Genomic DNA, 13,148 nt, shown 5'->3' on the forward strand with positions numbered 1-13,148 from the left:
CTGTCATCGGGGGGCTAGCGCCAGGTACTTGGTTGTCGGTGCCCGATCGTCGGCCAGGCAAGTACATGTACCTAGGTACCCATGTTTGGCCCGCCAGGGCCAGGGGGGTGGCTTTCTTGCGTGAACGTGTGCTCCACTCTGGGAAGGCGGCCAGGCCTTATCTCGTGGACTGCTTAGCGAAACACCACCTTCGCCCCCCTCCATTTCTTTCCCACACACCGACTCTCTCAAGACGACAATTCTGCCACAAATCACGCCTCCCATCCAATTGCTTGCCCGCCACGGCACACAGGCCGAAGCCAGCGAAGCAGAGCATATGGTTTGTTCCGCCGCGCAGCGCCAGGACAGTAGCACCAGGGACGGGCAGCGCAGGGTTTGCCGTCCTTCTCATTCCTCCTCCTCCCTCTCCCTGACCCTGACCGGCTGGGGCTCGCGCCGTCTTGCTTCTTCCACCACCACCCGCGCAACGGCCACCTATCAACCCTCCCACACACACACCTCTCCCCGTCTACAGCCAATGTTTACCACATGTCGCCGTCTACTTCGTCTGGAGCTGTACCGGTGAGCCCCCACAGTGGTGAACCCGCACCTGCACCTGCACCCGTACCCGTACCCGTACATGTACCTCTGCCCGTGCCTGTGCCCGTGCCCGTGCCTGAGTCCGTACCGGTACAGCCACTCCTCCTCTCCCAGAAACAACAAGAACAAGAACAAGAACAAGAAGATCAAGGGCAGGGACAGGACCTCCTGCGCGGCGATCGGCCTGCCAGCGCCCCTTCCATACCCGCCCCTTTCCAAGCCCCTGGCACTTCGAGCGCTCCGGCAGCTGGGGGGAATGGCCAAGCAGGAACGGCGACATCCCAGAATACCCGTGTACCTAGTTTCGAGAACAAAGCTGTTGCACCAGATCTGATAGATAAAAGGCCTAGGGGACCTACATCTGCCTCTGCCTCTGACTCTGCCACTGTTGTTCCCAAACGGCCTCACGGGCCTTCCCTGCTGACACAGCAACTCGCAGAAGCTCGTGGTATTTCTCTTGCTGTCGGTAGCCAGTCCCTCGATGCACCTTGTCCCAGCCCTCGTTTGCAAGACCATCCGTACGACCCTGCCACCGGTAGTCACCCGAAACCAAACCTCACCTCGGACAGCCAACATCCTGCTGCACAATCCCATCACGACAGCCCGGAAACATGCTATGACAGCGATGGAGGTTCCCTGACGCCCAGAGCCTCACCAAGGGCACTCGCCGCAATGGCTCCTACTGCAGCTGTCGAAACACTTACTCTGCCTCCCCGGGCCAACGAATCTTTCCTACCTCGCACCTTCGATTCCTCGGAAGCCAGGAGTGTGGACTCAAGGCCCCGGAGCCACAGGGACCTTCTTAGACCCAGCGGCAGGGGCACTTCGTTAGAGAGGACAGAAAGGGAGAAGAGATTGAAGGACGTCGCGTTCTCTAGTCGCACGTACTCTGATACATCAGCGTCACCATCTTTCGCTGCAACCCCGAGCCGGGAACTCGAGCTCTCTAACGGGAGACTGGACCCGAGTGCCGCACCAAGCCAGCGGTCCCCGACGAGACCTCGCAAACCCGATCATCGGCTATCAATGGGACCTGAGAAGGCGTGGTCGATTGGTTCGGACGATCTGAACAATGGTCAAGATGGCCAGGTCGAAAAGTCCATCGCGGAGGTACTTGCAGGGGTAGAACCGAACGCTCGAAGTCGCAAAGCAAGCCACAGCCTGCGTTTCTTCAAGGAGGGGTTGCCAGAGGAGACTATCAAAAGGAGAGATTCGCGACTGGGTCCAAGCCCAAGAGAGAAGTTGACGCCGTCGGCAAATGATGCCGAGTTTGAAAGGCATCGAGGGGTTGCACGTGGTGAAGATCATTTCAAGAGCCTGCAATCTTCCCCTGGCCCATCAGAGGAGGTTCCAGGCCGTCTGGCGCGCACCAAAACATTTCCGCTCTCAATAACTACACAGAAGTATAGCGAAGAGCCTCAGGATTACTTTCGCGTGCGTCGCGAGCAAAAAGGCCATGCTGATCCGCAGAACCCTCTGGATGGGGAGGATTTGCACGAGGAACAGGAATTACCCAAAGTCTCTGGAGGTCTTCCGGTGGATCGAGAAGTGCAAGCAGGCTCAGGTGATACAGCTGACGCTGTAGAGGACGGTGAAATCTCGGGAGAGGAGAAAATATCGTCAGCCGTTTTCCTGCCGCACAAGGGCCCCCATGCTGCCCCCGATAGTCCATGTGATGTTGAGGAAGATCTCGATGCGACAAGTGATCCTGGCATAACACATCAGCGGAACGCCGATGGTTCAGCTTGGCTGGTAAAGGCTGACGAACCTGAGGTTGACGAGCCGAAGTCGCCTGAAGGTCCAACTGAAGAAATCACGCGGGATGCCGCTCCCAATCGACTCCTTGATTCCGGACCACTCTCCCCTGGCATCCAGCCGCCCGTGCAAGCAGTAACTGCGGCATCACCTTTCGCAGAGCATGAACGTACGCAACAAGACCTGTCTTTGCCTCCTCAACAGGGCTCGCAGGACTACGAAGATCATGTCCATGACCATCAACTAGGCACCCATCAACCACTTGATGCTATAGAGCTCGTTCCTTATTCCCATCAGGTTGGTGGGCATACAACTCTCTGGAAATTTTCGAAGCGGGCGGTCTGCAAGCAGCTCAATAATCGAGAAAATGAGTTCTACGAAGATATCGAAAGGTACCACAGAGACCTTTTGCCTTTCCTACCGAGGTATGTATCAGCCCGCAGCGGATTTCGATGCTTGGACAGGGCTAACGTCAGTGCAGGTATATCGGTGTGCTCAATGTGACATACTCAAAGCAGCCTCGGCGGAAGTCTACTGTGAAAAGAGAAGAAATTGCTGTTCCCGAACGCAAGAAAATTGAGCAGAGGGAACAGAGCACGGATGTGCAGGCTAATGGCCTTTCGACTCACGATGCTGAAGAAAAGCCAACTCAAGCCGGTCAACAGGCGAGCACGCATACTAGAGTGATCAGCCAATCTTTGCAATCAAGCTCGATCCCAATCCCAACGGTTACTTTTATGGACAACCAGCATATCCTACCTCGGAGCCTCCTCCATCCAGCGGCTAATGCGGCCCTTTATTCAGACCGTGCCCGTAGCTCGTCAATTTCTGTTCCAGCATCACACTACACCTCCAATGAATCTACGCCTGGCGGGCTGTTGCAAAGACCCTCCTTGGAAGACCGTCATGCTAATAGCTGGGGAACCACTGTGGTCAACAAGAAGCTTCGCCACGAGGTCTTCAACGACGCCTTCCGGAACCAGCCCATCAACATTCAAAGGCACAAGAAAGCTCATCAGCGAGTACTTCCGAAGAAGACCCTGGACCGTTTGCTTCGGCCGCAAAGTTCAGACTCAAGTCTCATAAGATCCAATGGCGTGGATATGCATCTACATGCTGTGACCGACCAGGAATCTAATCAACCTGTATCATCACGCATACACCAGAAATCTCAGAGTGATTGCGGTCCTTCCAGCGAGCCTTGCTCAGAAACCAATGGAGATTCAAAAGATGTCACTGGGACTAGTGCTCCCGAGCTAGACATTCTGAACGAAAACATGACACCTCAACGCAAGAAACGCCGGCATTCTGGCAGTGCTCTGCGGAGGAGGCCCAAAGATGTTTCGGACTCACGAGGCGATTTGCACTACTGGGAGGAGCCTGATGAGGCAGGCTACAAGGGCGACAACGAAGGCCTTGGAGGCGCAGGTCCCAAGTCAGACGCGCACACAGTAACGCCCACTCAGGGTCTTAATGGTGCAGCTGAGACACAAGGCAAGGCATCGTCTACGACGTCGTCGGCTTGTGAGTCCGCAGAGGTCTCAGGAGCGACGAGCCCCACAAGCGAGTTCAAGAGGATGCCGAGGCCAATGAATCCTAAAGAGGCCCAAACCCAGCGTGGATCTCGAGTCTCTTATTTTCTTCTCTTAGAGGATCTGACTGCCAGCATGAAGCGACCTTGCATTATGGATCTGAAGATGGGCACACGCCAGTATGGCGTTGACGCCAACCCTAAAAAGCAGAAGTCTCAACAGCGCAAATGTGCCGAGACAACTTCACGAGAACTGGGTGTGCGAGTCTGTGGTCTTCAAGTGTGGGATGCACAGATCGAAAAGTACGTGTTTCAAGACAAATATTATGGCCGCAACCTCAAAGCCGGTGACGAATTTCAGGAAGCGCTCACACGCTTCCTGTACGATGGGAAGGATCTTCAGAGCATTCTCAGGCATATCCCCAACATCCTGCACAAATTAAGCCAGTTGGAGGTCATCGTGCGTCGGCTGCGAGGCTACCGATTTTATGCTGCCAGTCTGCTCATGACATATGACGGCGACCAATCCGGTAGAGATAATTACGACACCGCGATCGACGACTCGACAACAGACTTCGCGACCGATACGGAGGATGCGAGTCGCGTTCGCAAGCGGAAGAACAAGGGCGAGATCGATTTCAAAATCGCTGATTTTGCCAACAGCCTCACTGCTGGGGACATGATCAAAGACAAGCCATGCCCACCACGTCATCCTCAAGATCCAGACCGTGGCTTTCTCAAAGGTCTGCGGAGTCTGCGCAGGTATTTCCTCAAAATCCAACACGACACTCGTACCGAACTGGGGTTGCCCGCAGCGCAGCGCAACCTGGTCTATGATCCTCAAATGGACGTCTCGGAGGACGAGTCAGTGAGCGAGTAACAAATGCTGCCGCAACCCTTTGTCAAACACTCGCTCTATTTAATGCCACCTCTTAGCTACACCCTCTATCGTCCTCTCCCAGACAGTGCATGACAGCGACTTCGTCTCGCGATTGTGTACTAATGGAAAGCTTTTTATCTTTATTTCCCCCATTTTTTTGCACTGGGGCGAGGTCACTAGTGCGTTCGGCGTCTTTAAAGAGTGTTTGGAATTTCCTTTTATTTCTTTTGCGGAGGGGGTTTGTGCTACCGTTTCGTCCGAGTACATTGAGACTCGGCTTTATGTGGAGTTGAATGGGCCCAAAAATACATCAAAAATGATACCAATGATACCAAAAAGTCAACCACAACATCAACTAAGCCACAAGGAAACAATACCGGAATTCTCGGGGACAAGGAGGGGCACCAAGGAAGCCAAGCCGGGTTTCGGCTCTGGATGTACTATTGTATGAGACTTGGCGGGGCAAAGCTTCACTGCGGATTGATGGATCACTGAAAGGGAGGCTGGGCCAAGGCCAAGGGCCACCGTACATAGAATGGACGGAAAGGGGGAGTTGGTGGGTCTGAACGGTCAAGGCGTACTGTATCGGTAGGGCATTTTAGAGGCTGTAGATGGATGGCATACAAAAAATTCTCACGACCCATAGCATTGAATCGACTGCCTTGACTGTGATCAAATCTTTTGACTGTGAATTCGCCGTCAAGACTTCTTTAATATCTTCCGCTAAGTATGTGCGTTTGTGTCACAACTTCGCCTTCTGATATGCCTTGACCAAGTCCGCCACCTGCTTCTCTCCCTTCTGCTTCCTCTCGTCCTCCGCCTTGAACCAAGCATCATCTTTGGCCTCCTCACGCTCGTGATTCTCCAGCAGGTCCAGGCACTCGCGGTACATTTCCATCTTCAACAGCCCATACACCCCTGACTTGCCCTTGTCGGTCAGCTTCCTCTCCCCGACCAGCGCCAGCACCTCGTCCCACCCGCCCGCGGCGTCCACGATGCCCCTGGCGGCGGCCTCCCTGCCGCCGAAGCGCCGCGCCTCGAGGACCATCTCGCGGTAGGTCCGGGGGTCCGGGACCTTGACGCGGAAGATGGCGGACATGGGCGGCTTGAGCGGGGCGCCGAACTCGAGCTCGTTGAGGCAGCAGAAGCCGCGCTCGGCGTTCATGACGCGGTAGTCGTGGTGCATGGCCAGCATCAGCCCGCCCGCGAACGCGTGCCCGTTGAGCAGCGCCACCGTCGGCATCGGGTACGTCAGGAGCCGCCGGTACAGCGCCCACAGGCTGCCGACCCAGAAGGGCGCGCCCACCGCCACGGCGTGGGTGAGGTCCAGCCCGTTGGAGAAGAACTTGGGCAGCGCCGACGTCGTCACCACGCAGCCCCGCGGCAGCGAGAACTCGACGATGTCGAGGGCCTGCAGCAGGGCCTGGCATAGCGCTGTGGTGAGCCGGTTGTCTGGCGGGGAGGATATTGTCAGGAGGTAGACGCGGGATGCTGGCTCGGTGATGGTGATCGACCCGCCAGGGTGCTGATCACATGCTGGGACAGGCACGCTGAAGAGCGGTTTGGACGAGTCGGGAGAGGCCATGATGGGTCTTATTCACGGGCCGTCCTCGAATGTGACGAGGTCCAGCAAATATGTGAGAAAGAAGAACCTATTGAAATGATATGCTCGAACTGACGGGTTTATTATCCTCTAGTGGAATATCTTTAGGGGGGGAGTGTTGACGTTGGACCCTTCATAAGCAAGCCCCGAGTTTACCTCGGCTCCTGCTCAGCCCCCTGGTCGTGAGCAGGGCACGGCCATTAATTGACAACCGACTCCGACGCGCAGAAGTCTCAGCTCCGGTAGCTGGGTAGGCACAGCCTATCTATACTTGGTATTTGCTATGATATCAGTAGCTCCTGCGTTGACCCCAACGTTGAGCGGATCTGTTGTCTGCTTAAATGCAGCCAGTCTCTTGACCAGGAGGCGAGAGATGGTCTGCCAGCAGTGCAGAGAGACCCAAGTTGTGTCAACCGGTCCCGTGATCGAGTGTCTGATTTCCACCCGCAAAAGTGATTTAGGTCGGTCTTTGGAGCCGAACAATCTCATACTTTACGCCCTATGTCGCCAGGCCAAACGCCGGTCTTTCCTGCTACTGCTGTCTGTCTTGGTGCGCAAATGAGTCCAACGCCACGAAGACAACTCCCTCGCCTGGCCATGCCGAATCTTTGAACCAGCAAAAATAGAAAGAACAAAGAGCTAACCCTATCTCTGTATAGTGATCTTCGTAGGCCTTCAGACTGCCGAGTAGCCCCCTCTGGAACCGGTGCCCTGTACGGTGTTGAGGACCCTCCTGGTCCAGTCTTTCAGAAGGTATGGGATATCTCGGATGGTGTCACCGTGCGGTAACAGATCCCACCCCCGGGCGCCGTAGCGGTTGTAGTTCAACCAGGAGCCAAAGATCAGGTAAGATGCAGTAGCAAGGAATACACTGCAATATATGTGTCAGTAATGGAACAAGACCCATGGCTGGGAAAGGGGCTGGGAGTGTGTAAGTAGATGATGGCTTACAGGATGACAAGCCATGTGAAGAAGCCCCAGTGCTCGTTGCTCGGATACTCGTCGGCCGGCAGGCCCTCGCATGCATATTTCGTGTGCCAAGTCAACCTCAGCACATCGACTTTCGCATCCTCACTCCGGGGCCCGTAGCTGTCAAAGATCAGGGCCGAGTCCGGCTTGCGCAGCTGATGCTCCGACTTCTCATTCTGCCCTTCGTCGCCATCCGCTCTCTTCCGCTCCCGAGCAGATGAGCTTCCTTCCTCCTCGGTCTCCTCCTGGCCCGGCTCATATTTGTCGTCTTTCGGGTCCCACTCGCCCTCCTTGCCGGTTTTGTCCTTGTCGCACACCATTTCGATGATGGCTTGCTGTGTCCGATCCTGTCCGCTAATGGACGATTTTCCGCCGTTGAGCACGATCCGAACCCCCTCCTTCTTTGCATCATCACCCGATTCGGACGTCTTGAGTCGTGTTGTCTTGGGCTCTAAGCTGCCCATGCCGTGGTTGGCCAGCTCGCCTGCGATCGGAATGACTGCCTGCACTTGGTCTTGATCGTCTTTGATGCCGCGCACGATGCCGCAAACTGGATACATCCTAATTTAGCACGACAAATTCGCTCACGAGGTGGGAGTTGGGAGAAGCGCTCGCTGGCGTTGGGAGTCACTCACCCCTTGCGCCGTTCGGACAGCTCTCGCTGGCCGGGCCGTCCTTCTTCAGCGGTGCACAGAGGTCCACTGTGTACGTTGTGTTGCGGTACTGGAATGGTTCCCATTCCTCCAGCTGCTGTGTCGTGACCACCGAGTGGGGGCCCTTGAGGTCTTTGAAGTTGAACTTTTGGCCTTGTGCCACGATTGCATCGCAGTGGAGCATCGCAGTGGCCGGTGTCGCTAGGAGGAGGAGGGACAGCATGCCAGCGGCCGACGATGCGGCTGGCGATGTTGTGGATGGCCAACGCATGGTGATAGTAGGCTCGTGGCCAGTGTGGTGGATGGATGGAGGGTTCGCGGAGGTAGGTGAACTGGACGCGACGTGATGGAAGTGGATTTGGAGTTGGAGATAGATATGATGGCCGATCTTACGGACTAATCAATTTTGGGCAAAGGAGCACTTGCGAAGAGGTCTTTGAGGATGGTCTATCAGATGGACGGAACTAGAGTCGGATTTGTCATGGAAAGATGTTCTACGGAGCAGAGGGATCCTCGGAAGAGAGGTTGCAGCTTGAAGTATTGCACGTATCATGCTGGCTGGTTATGTCATGGGAAGCAATGCAACCTCTCCCGGCGTCACGTGCTAGCCAGTGGGCAATGGGAGACGACGTTTGGATACATGCTGCTAGAGTCCCAAACCTCTGTGCATCTACACACAATAGTCACCAGAACCACAAGACCCATTTTGATGTAAGAATTCATTTACGATGTGCTTTGCAGGTTATCCTTCGGGATTCAGGATGTTATCCGAGGGGAAGGGTGTACTAATAGTCACTTGAAGTGGCCGCAGCTCAATCGTGCGATGCTCTCCACAGGGCTTCAAAGGTGCCATCTTCACGAGTGGCAGAGCATAAGTGTTCAGCGAATTTCAATGATTTGAAGAATTCATATATTTCAACTGTGCAAGCGCCTTAAACCCCCACCCCCTGGCTATGCCGTCAGATATCATACCAGGCTCGAGACCATGTACGCCAATTAAACTGAATCTCGGCTCCTACGAACGTCATGAGGTTCAGTCTGATCTCAGTTGCATAAAAGGCTAGCATCAATCACTATTGCGTAGCAGGAGCAGCGAATATTAAAAATCGATGAATCGCTCAGGGCCGCCCGGGGTATAAAAGACTTTGCTCAGAGCCGAAATGAGTAGCCTGGCTTCGATGATATCGTGTATCATTTCCCTGTCCCTTTTCCTTCCAACGCCGAGGTTCGCTCTTGCTGCCGTGGACCTAAAACGAGTAAATATAATTATAGTCATTGGGAATTTTGAAGGCCGGCCATCTCGAGGTCAAGCCGCAGAATCGCATCCAGTCTTGCCCTCGCTAGTACGCCCTACATGCCCTGGGGCATCATCCCCTGTTGCTGCATAGCCTGTTGCTGCTGCATAGCCAACGCCTGTTGCTGTTGTTGCTGCTGCTGGTGCTGCCTCAATTGCATGACCTTCTGCCTTGCCGAGTTTAAGCATTGCACCTTAAACTTCTGCAGTACCTCGGGTGGGCATGTTTCTTGCGTAAGCCCTTGCTGCTGTAACCACGCGGGCAGGTTCTCTTGAAACAGCTTCGTGCTCAACATCGAGACCTGCTGTTGCGTTTGCATAGCTATCCGCTGCTGCAGTTGAGCCTGTTGTCCTGCTGCCCCCATCATGTGGTTCTGCTGCATCTGCTGGGGGTGGCCCTGCTGTTGCTGTTGCATCTGTTGCATCTGCTGTTGGAGTTGCAGTTGTTGCATCTGCTGCATTGACTGTGGGAACATTTGGCCTCCCATGTTGACCATGTTCTGGCCTGGACGCATCTGCGCTCCGCCCGGCATTCCCATGTTATTGGCCTGCATCATCCTCTGCTGGTTCATTTGCATGCCGGGCTGCTGGCCATTCTGCATCTTTTGCCTCATCATGTTTTGCTGCTGTTGGATAAACCTCGCCTGCATTAGTTGTTGCGCATTCTGTGGGCCACCACCGTTCATCATGCTGTTCTGCATCATTGCTGCGTTCATATTTTGTGCTTGCTGGAACTGGCGTTGCTGTTGAGCCAACAATTGAGCCTGTGCCATTGGGTTCGCATTCTGCTGCATGTTGCCCATTCCAGGGCTGTTCATCATCATCGACTGGTTGAGGTGAGGCGCCATCATGCCAGGAGGCGGGCTGGACTGGGACATGCGCGGAGTTTGGGCCATCTGTTGAGCCCGGCTGATCGGGGTTGCGTGAGCCATGTTAGGGGTCGCGGTGTGCATACGCGGTGTACCAGAAGGATGACTTTGCTGGCTTCCGCGAGCAGACATGCTGACTGCCATGGGTGTGGACATCGGAGGCTGATTCTGAACCACGGATGACGGCCTTGCGGGGCTGCCTCCCATGTTAGATCCAGATGTCTGCATGGCAACGCCACCAACCATGGGTGACGACATGTTTTGAGGCGTATTTTGCTGGACGACTGGGGAGGACACCTGGGGCTGTGAGACTTGGCCATGGAAGCGTGCCTGCGCCATTGGCATGCCGTTCGGCGCTGACACCGAGACTCCATTGGACATCTGACCGTTTTGAACAGGATGTCCATGTGAATTCTGGTGCATCGCTCCTCCGCCTTGACTTTGCTGCGCCTGAGCCTGGGCCTGGGCCTGGACCTGAGCTTGTGCTTGTGCCCGAGCCTGTGCTTGTGCCTGGGCCTGAGCCTGAGCTTGCGCCTGCGCCTGGGCCTGGGCCTGGGCCCTCTCCCGCGCTTGTTGCGCTTGCTGCATTTTCCTTCGCATCTCCTCTTGTTGAGCCCTTTGAGCGGCGGCAGCCTGCTCCTGACGGAGTCTTTCCTGTTCTGCTGCTTGCTGCTGCTGCTGCTGTGCCTGCGCCTGCACCTTCTGCTCCTGAAGCCGGCGCTCATTCTCTTCCCGTTTGAGTTTCTCTTGCTTGGCCCTTTCGGCGTGTTCCTTCTTAATGTCTTCGATCTTCTTAAAGCGGTCAAAAGTAGAGTTGAAGGGCGCGACCTGTTGCTGCCCATCACCGCCTGGGACAGAGCTGCTGCCTTGCGTGATCTTCTCATCCAATGCCAAAAGGAACCTCTCATTCTCGGCAGCTTGAGCCTCATCTGCGGCCATTTCGGCGACGGTCCGTTTCCGTGTCTTCGGCTTCGGAGGTGATTGAAAGCGGTGCGCGTGAAGCCTCGACTGATTCTCTAGTTTGAGAATGGTGCTCTCCACATCTTTGGTCGGCTCTAGATCTAGCGGTGGCATGGTGGCAAGTAGCATTGCGCCTTCGGCTGCGTAAATGTTGCTGCTGTCAAGCTCCATCCGCTCGCGCTTGCTCTTCTTGGCTGGTGGTGGCATATTTGATCCTGTTGGTGTGGGCGGAACGAGTGCTGAAGGGGTCGGAGGGGCCATTCCATTGCCTGCTATGTCTTGCCGACCATCGATGGAGCCACGAGGATTACACGCTTTAATCGCAAGGTCTGCTTGCCGGCTCTGTTGCGTCGGGAAAAGGACGAGAGTGTTTACTTTTCGTTTCGGAGGAACCTTGCTCTTTTGGCTCTGCGGCGAACTGGACGGCTGTCGCGTTCCTTGATCCGCAGACCCTGCTGGTTTCCCTTTCGAATCGACCTCTGGACTTTTCGCTTGGCCGTTGATGGCAGTCAAAGGATCCCTCTGATATGGCTTATTCGGCGACGGCGTGATGTAAGGATTGTACTTGTGTACTGAGGTAGGAACGTCAGGTTTCTTTGCAGATTCATTCTTTGCGGCATCTTCCTTCTCAGCTGCGATGGTCCTATGATCATGGATCTCCACGATTAGACAACCCTCGTAGAAAGGAACTCCCGCTTCGGTCAAGTCAGCGACCATATCATGTGGAATAGTTCGGGTTTTGACGTGATCGAGGAAGGCTTTCATTGGTGACGAGTAGAGGAAATAGTCATCCTGGGCATCGAATTTGAAATGATTCGGGTGGAGATGGACAATGAGCGACGGAGGATTGCCGTAGTACTTCTTCAGTATATATTGGCGCGATGGAGCTGAGGTTATGTCAGTCTGGGGCACGATATATGCGCGACAGTGGGACTCACGCTGCTGCACGGCGACCGGTATCATGACTGGATCCGCCGCACCGGCCGAGGCTGGCTGAGCGGCGCCATTTGTGCTTGACCGGACGGCGCCATTCGGTTGAGCAGTGATCTCTTGCCGTATGCGATTTGGTGGCCGCGCGACAGTGACGGTGCCGCCATTTGTCGAGGCAGAGTTTGGGGCTTGTTTGGCGCTGTTGGGCGGCTTCTTTGCCGACATGGAAGGTGAAGGAGAGGAGGAAGACAGGGCGCCATTTGTCTGTATGCCGGCAGGAATCGGGCGCTTCGTCTTTGGATGGGGAGGAATTACGGGGGGAGGTATAGGAGTCGTGCTGGGAGCCATGGCGACCGGTGCGCTACTTCAACAGACTGCGCAGCGCGCTGCCGGTGAGGCCCCGCGGCCAGGTGCTGGTGCTGGAGCTGGTACTCGTGCTCGTGCTCGTGCGCTAGGCTTGGCTTGGCCCGTCTCCGAGGTTATTGCAACACGGTGTGAGGGGCGTGGTTCGATCGCATTTGGCCAGATGGAATTGCGCTCTGCTGGGCTCGTGTGGACGTGTAAGCAGGCGCCGGAGATGGGGGGTTGCCGGGGTGAGATGGAGTCGCTGACGATTGGGCTGTGGGCTGCTGGACTGACGCGCACTCAAAGGATCTCGTGGGTCTCCTTGTCCCGTGCAGCGATCGGAGACAATGAGGCCGGCAAGTCGCCTGCCAGTGATTAAATACGACGCCGAGATGGCGACAGCAATGACGACGTGATTGATGTTAGTGGGCTCGGATGGATTCGAGATGGTAGTGATGCTGTTGGCGGAAGTCGACCGTGATGTGATGCAGTGTAATGCAATGATGTGCGCGTGGGGAGGAGAGAGGTCGGTGGTCGGAGCCTGGGTAGTCGGTCGGGTGGATCGAATTGGCGCTTGTCGCTGGGCTGCGACCCAGGGTGGCCCCACTCGTCGTCTCTCCCCAGGTCAGGCAGGTCTGCCGTCCCACCGCATCCCCTGGTCGATCGACTTGAGCCTCATAATCGCGTGGTCTGGTCAAAGAGGGCATATTTATTTAATTATTCGCGTATTTCCGATGCTTATTTCCATCCGATCACTAGCCTAACAACGGCCGTATCTAC

At 55.5% G+C, this 13,148-nt stretch overlaps 4 protein-coding genes across 4 annotated transcripts; 1 reads left to right on the forward strand and 3 right to left on the reverse strand.

Moving 5' to 3' along the window:
• Window positions 1-1,251: 1,251 nt before the first annotated feature.
• Window positions 1,252-4,745, forward strand: J7T55_006420 (inositol polyphosphate kinase; the record flags this gene model as incomplete). Its single annotated transcript, XM_053144104.1, has 2 exons — window positions 1,252-2,759; window positions 2,816-4,745. The coding sequence occupies 2 exons, from the start codon at window positions 1,252-1,254 to the stop codon at window positions 4,743-4,745; spliced, it is 3,438 nt and encodes a 1,145-aa protein (XP_053001185.1).
• A 742-nt stretch (window positions 4,746-5,487) lies between these two features.
• Window positions 5,488-6,330, reverse strand: J7T55_006421 (enoylhydratase isomerase family protein; the record flags this gene model as incomplete). The annotated part of the gene is made up of 1 exon (XM_053144115.1): window positions 5,488-6,330. One exon carries the CDS (start codon window positions 6,328-6,330, stop codon window positions 5,488-5,490), a length of 843 nt encoding a protein of 280 aa, XP_053001186.1.
• Window positions 6,331-7,023: 693 nt separating this feature from the next.
• J7T55_006422 (uncharacterized protein) lies at window positions 7,024-8,241 on the reverse strand (the record flags this gene model as incomplete). The annotated part of the gene is made up of 3 exons (XM_053144127.1): window positions 7,024-7,219; window positions 7,300-7,867; window positions 7,953-8,241. 3 exons carry the CDS (start codon window positions 8,239-8,241, stop codon window positions 7,024-7,026), a joined length of 1,053 nt encoding a protein of 350 aa, XP_053001187.1.
• A 1,079-nt stretch (window positions 8,242-9,320) lies between these two features.
• On the reverse strand, window positions 9,321-12,371 carry J7T55_006423 (uncharacterized protein; the record flags this gene model as incomplete). Its single annotated transcript, XM_053144138.1, has 1 exon — window positions 9,321-12,371. One exon carries the CDS (start codon window positions 12,369-12,371, stop codon window positions 9,321-9,323), a length of 3,051 nt encoding a protein of 1,016 aa, XP_053001188.1.
• Between the last annotated feature and the right edge of the window lie 777 nt (window positions 12,372-13,148).

This window comes from Diaporthe amygdali (assembly GCF_026229845.1).
Source record: "Diaporthe amygdali strain CAA958 chromosome Unknown NODE_1_length_4327563_cov_65_473760, whole genome shotgun sequence".
NCBI lineage: Eukaryota > Fungi > Ascomycota > Sordariomycetes > Diaporthales > Diaporthaceae > Diaporthe > Diaporthe amygdali.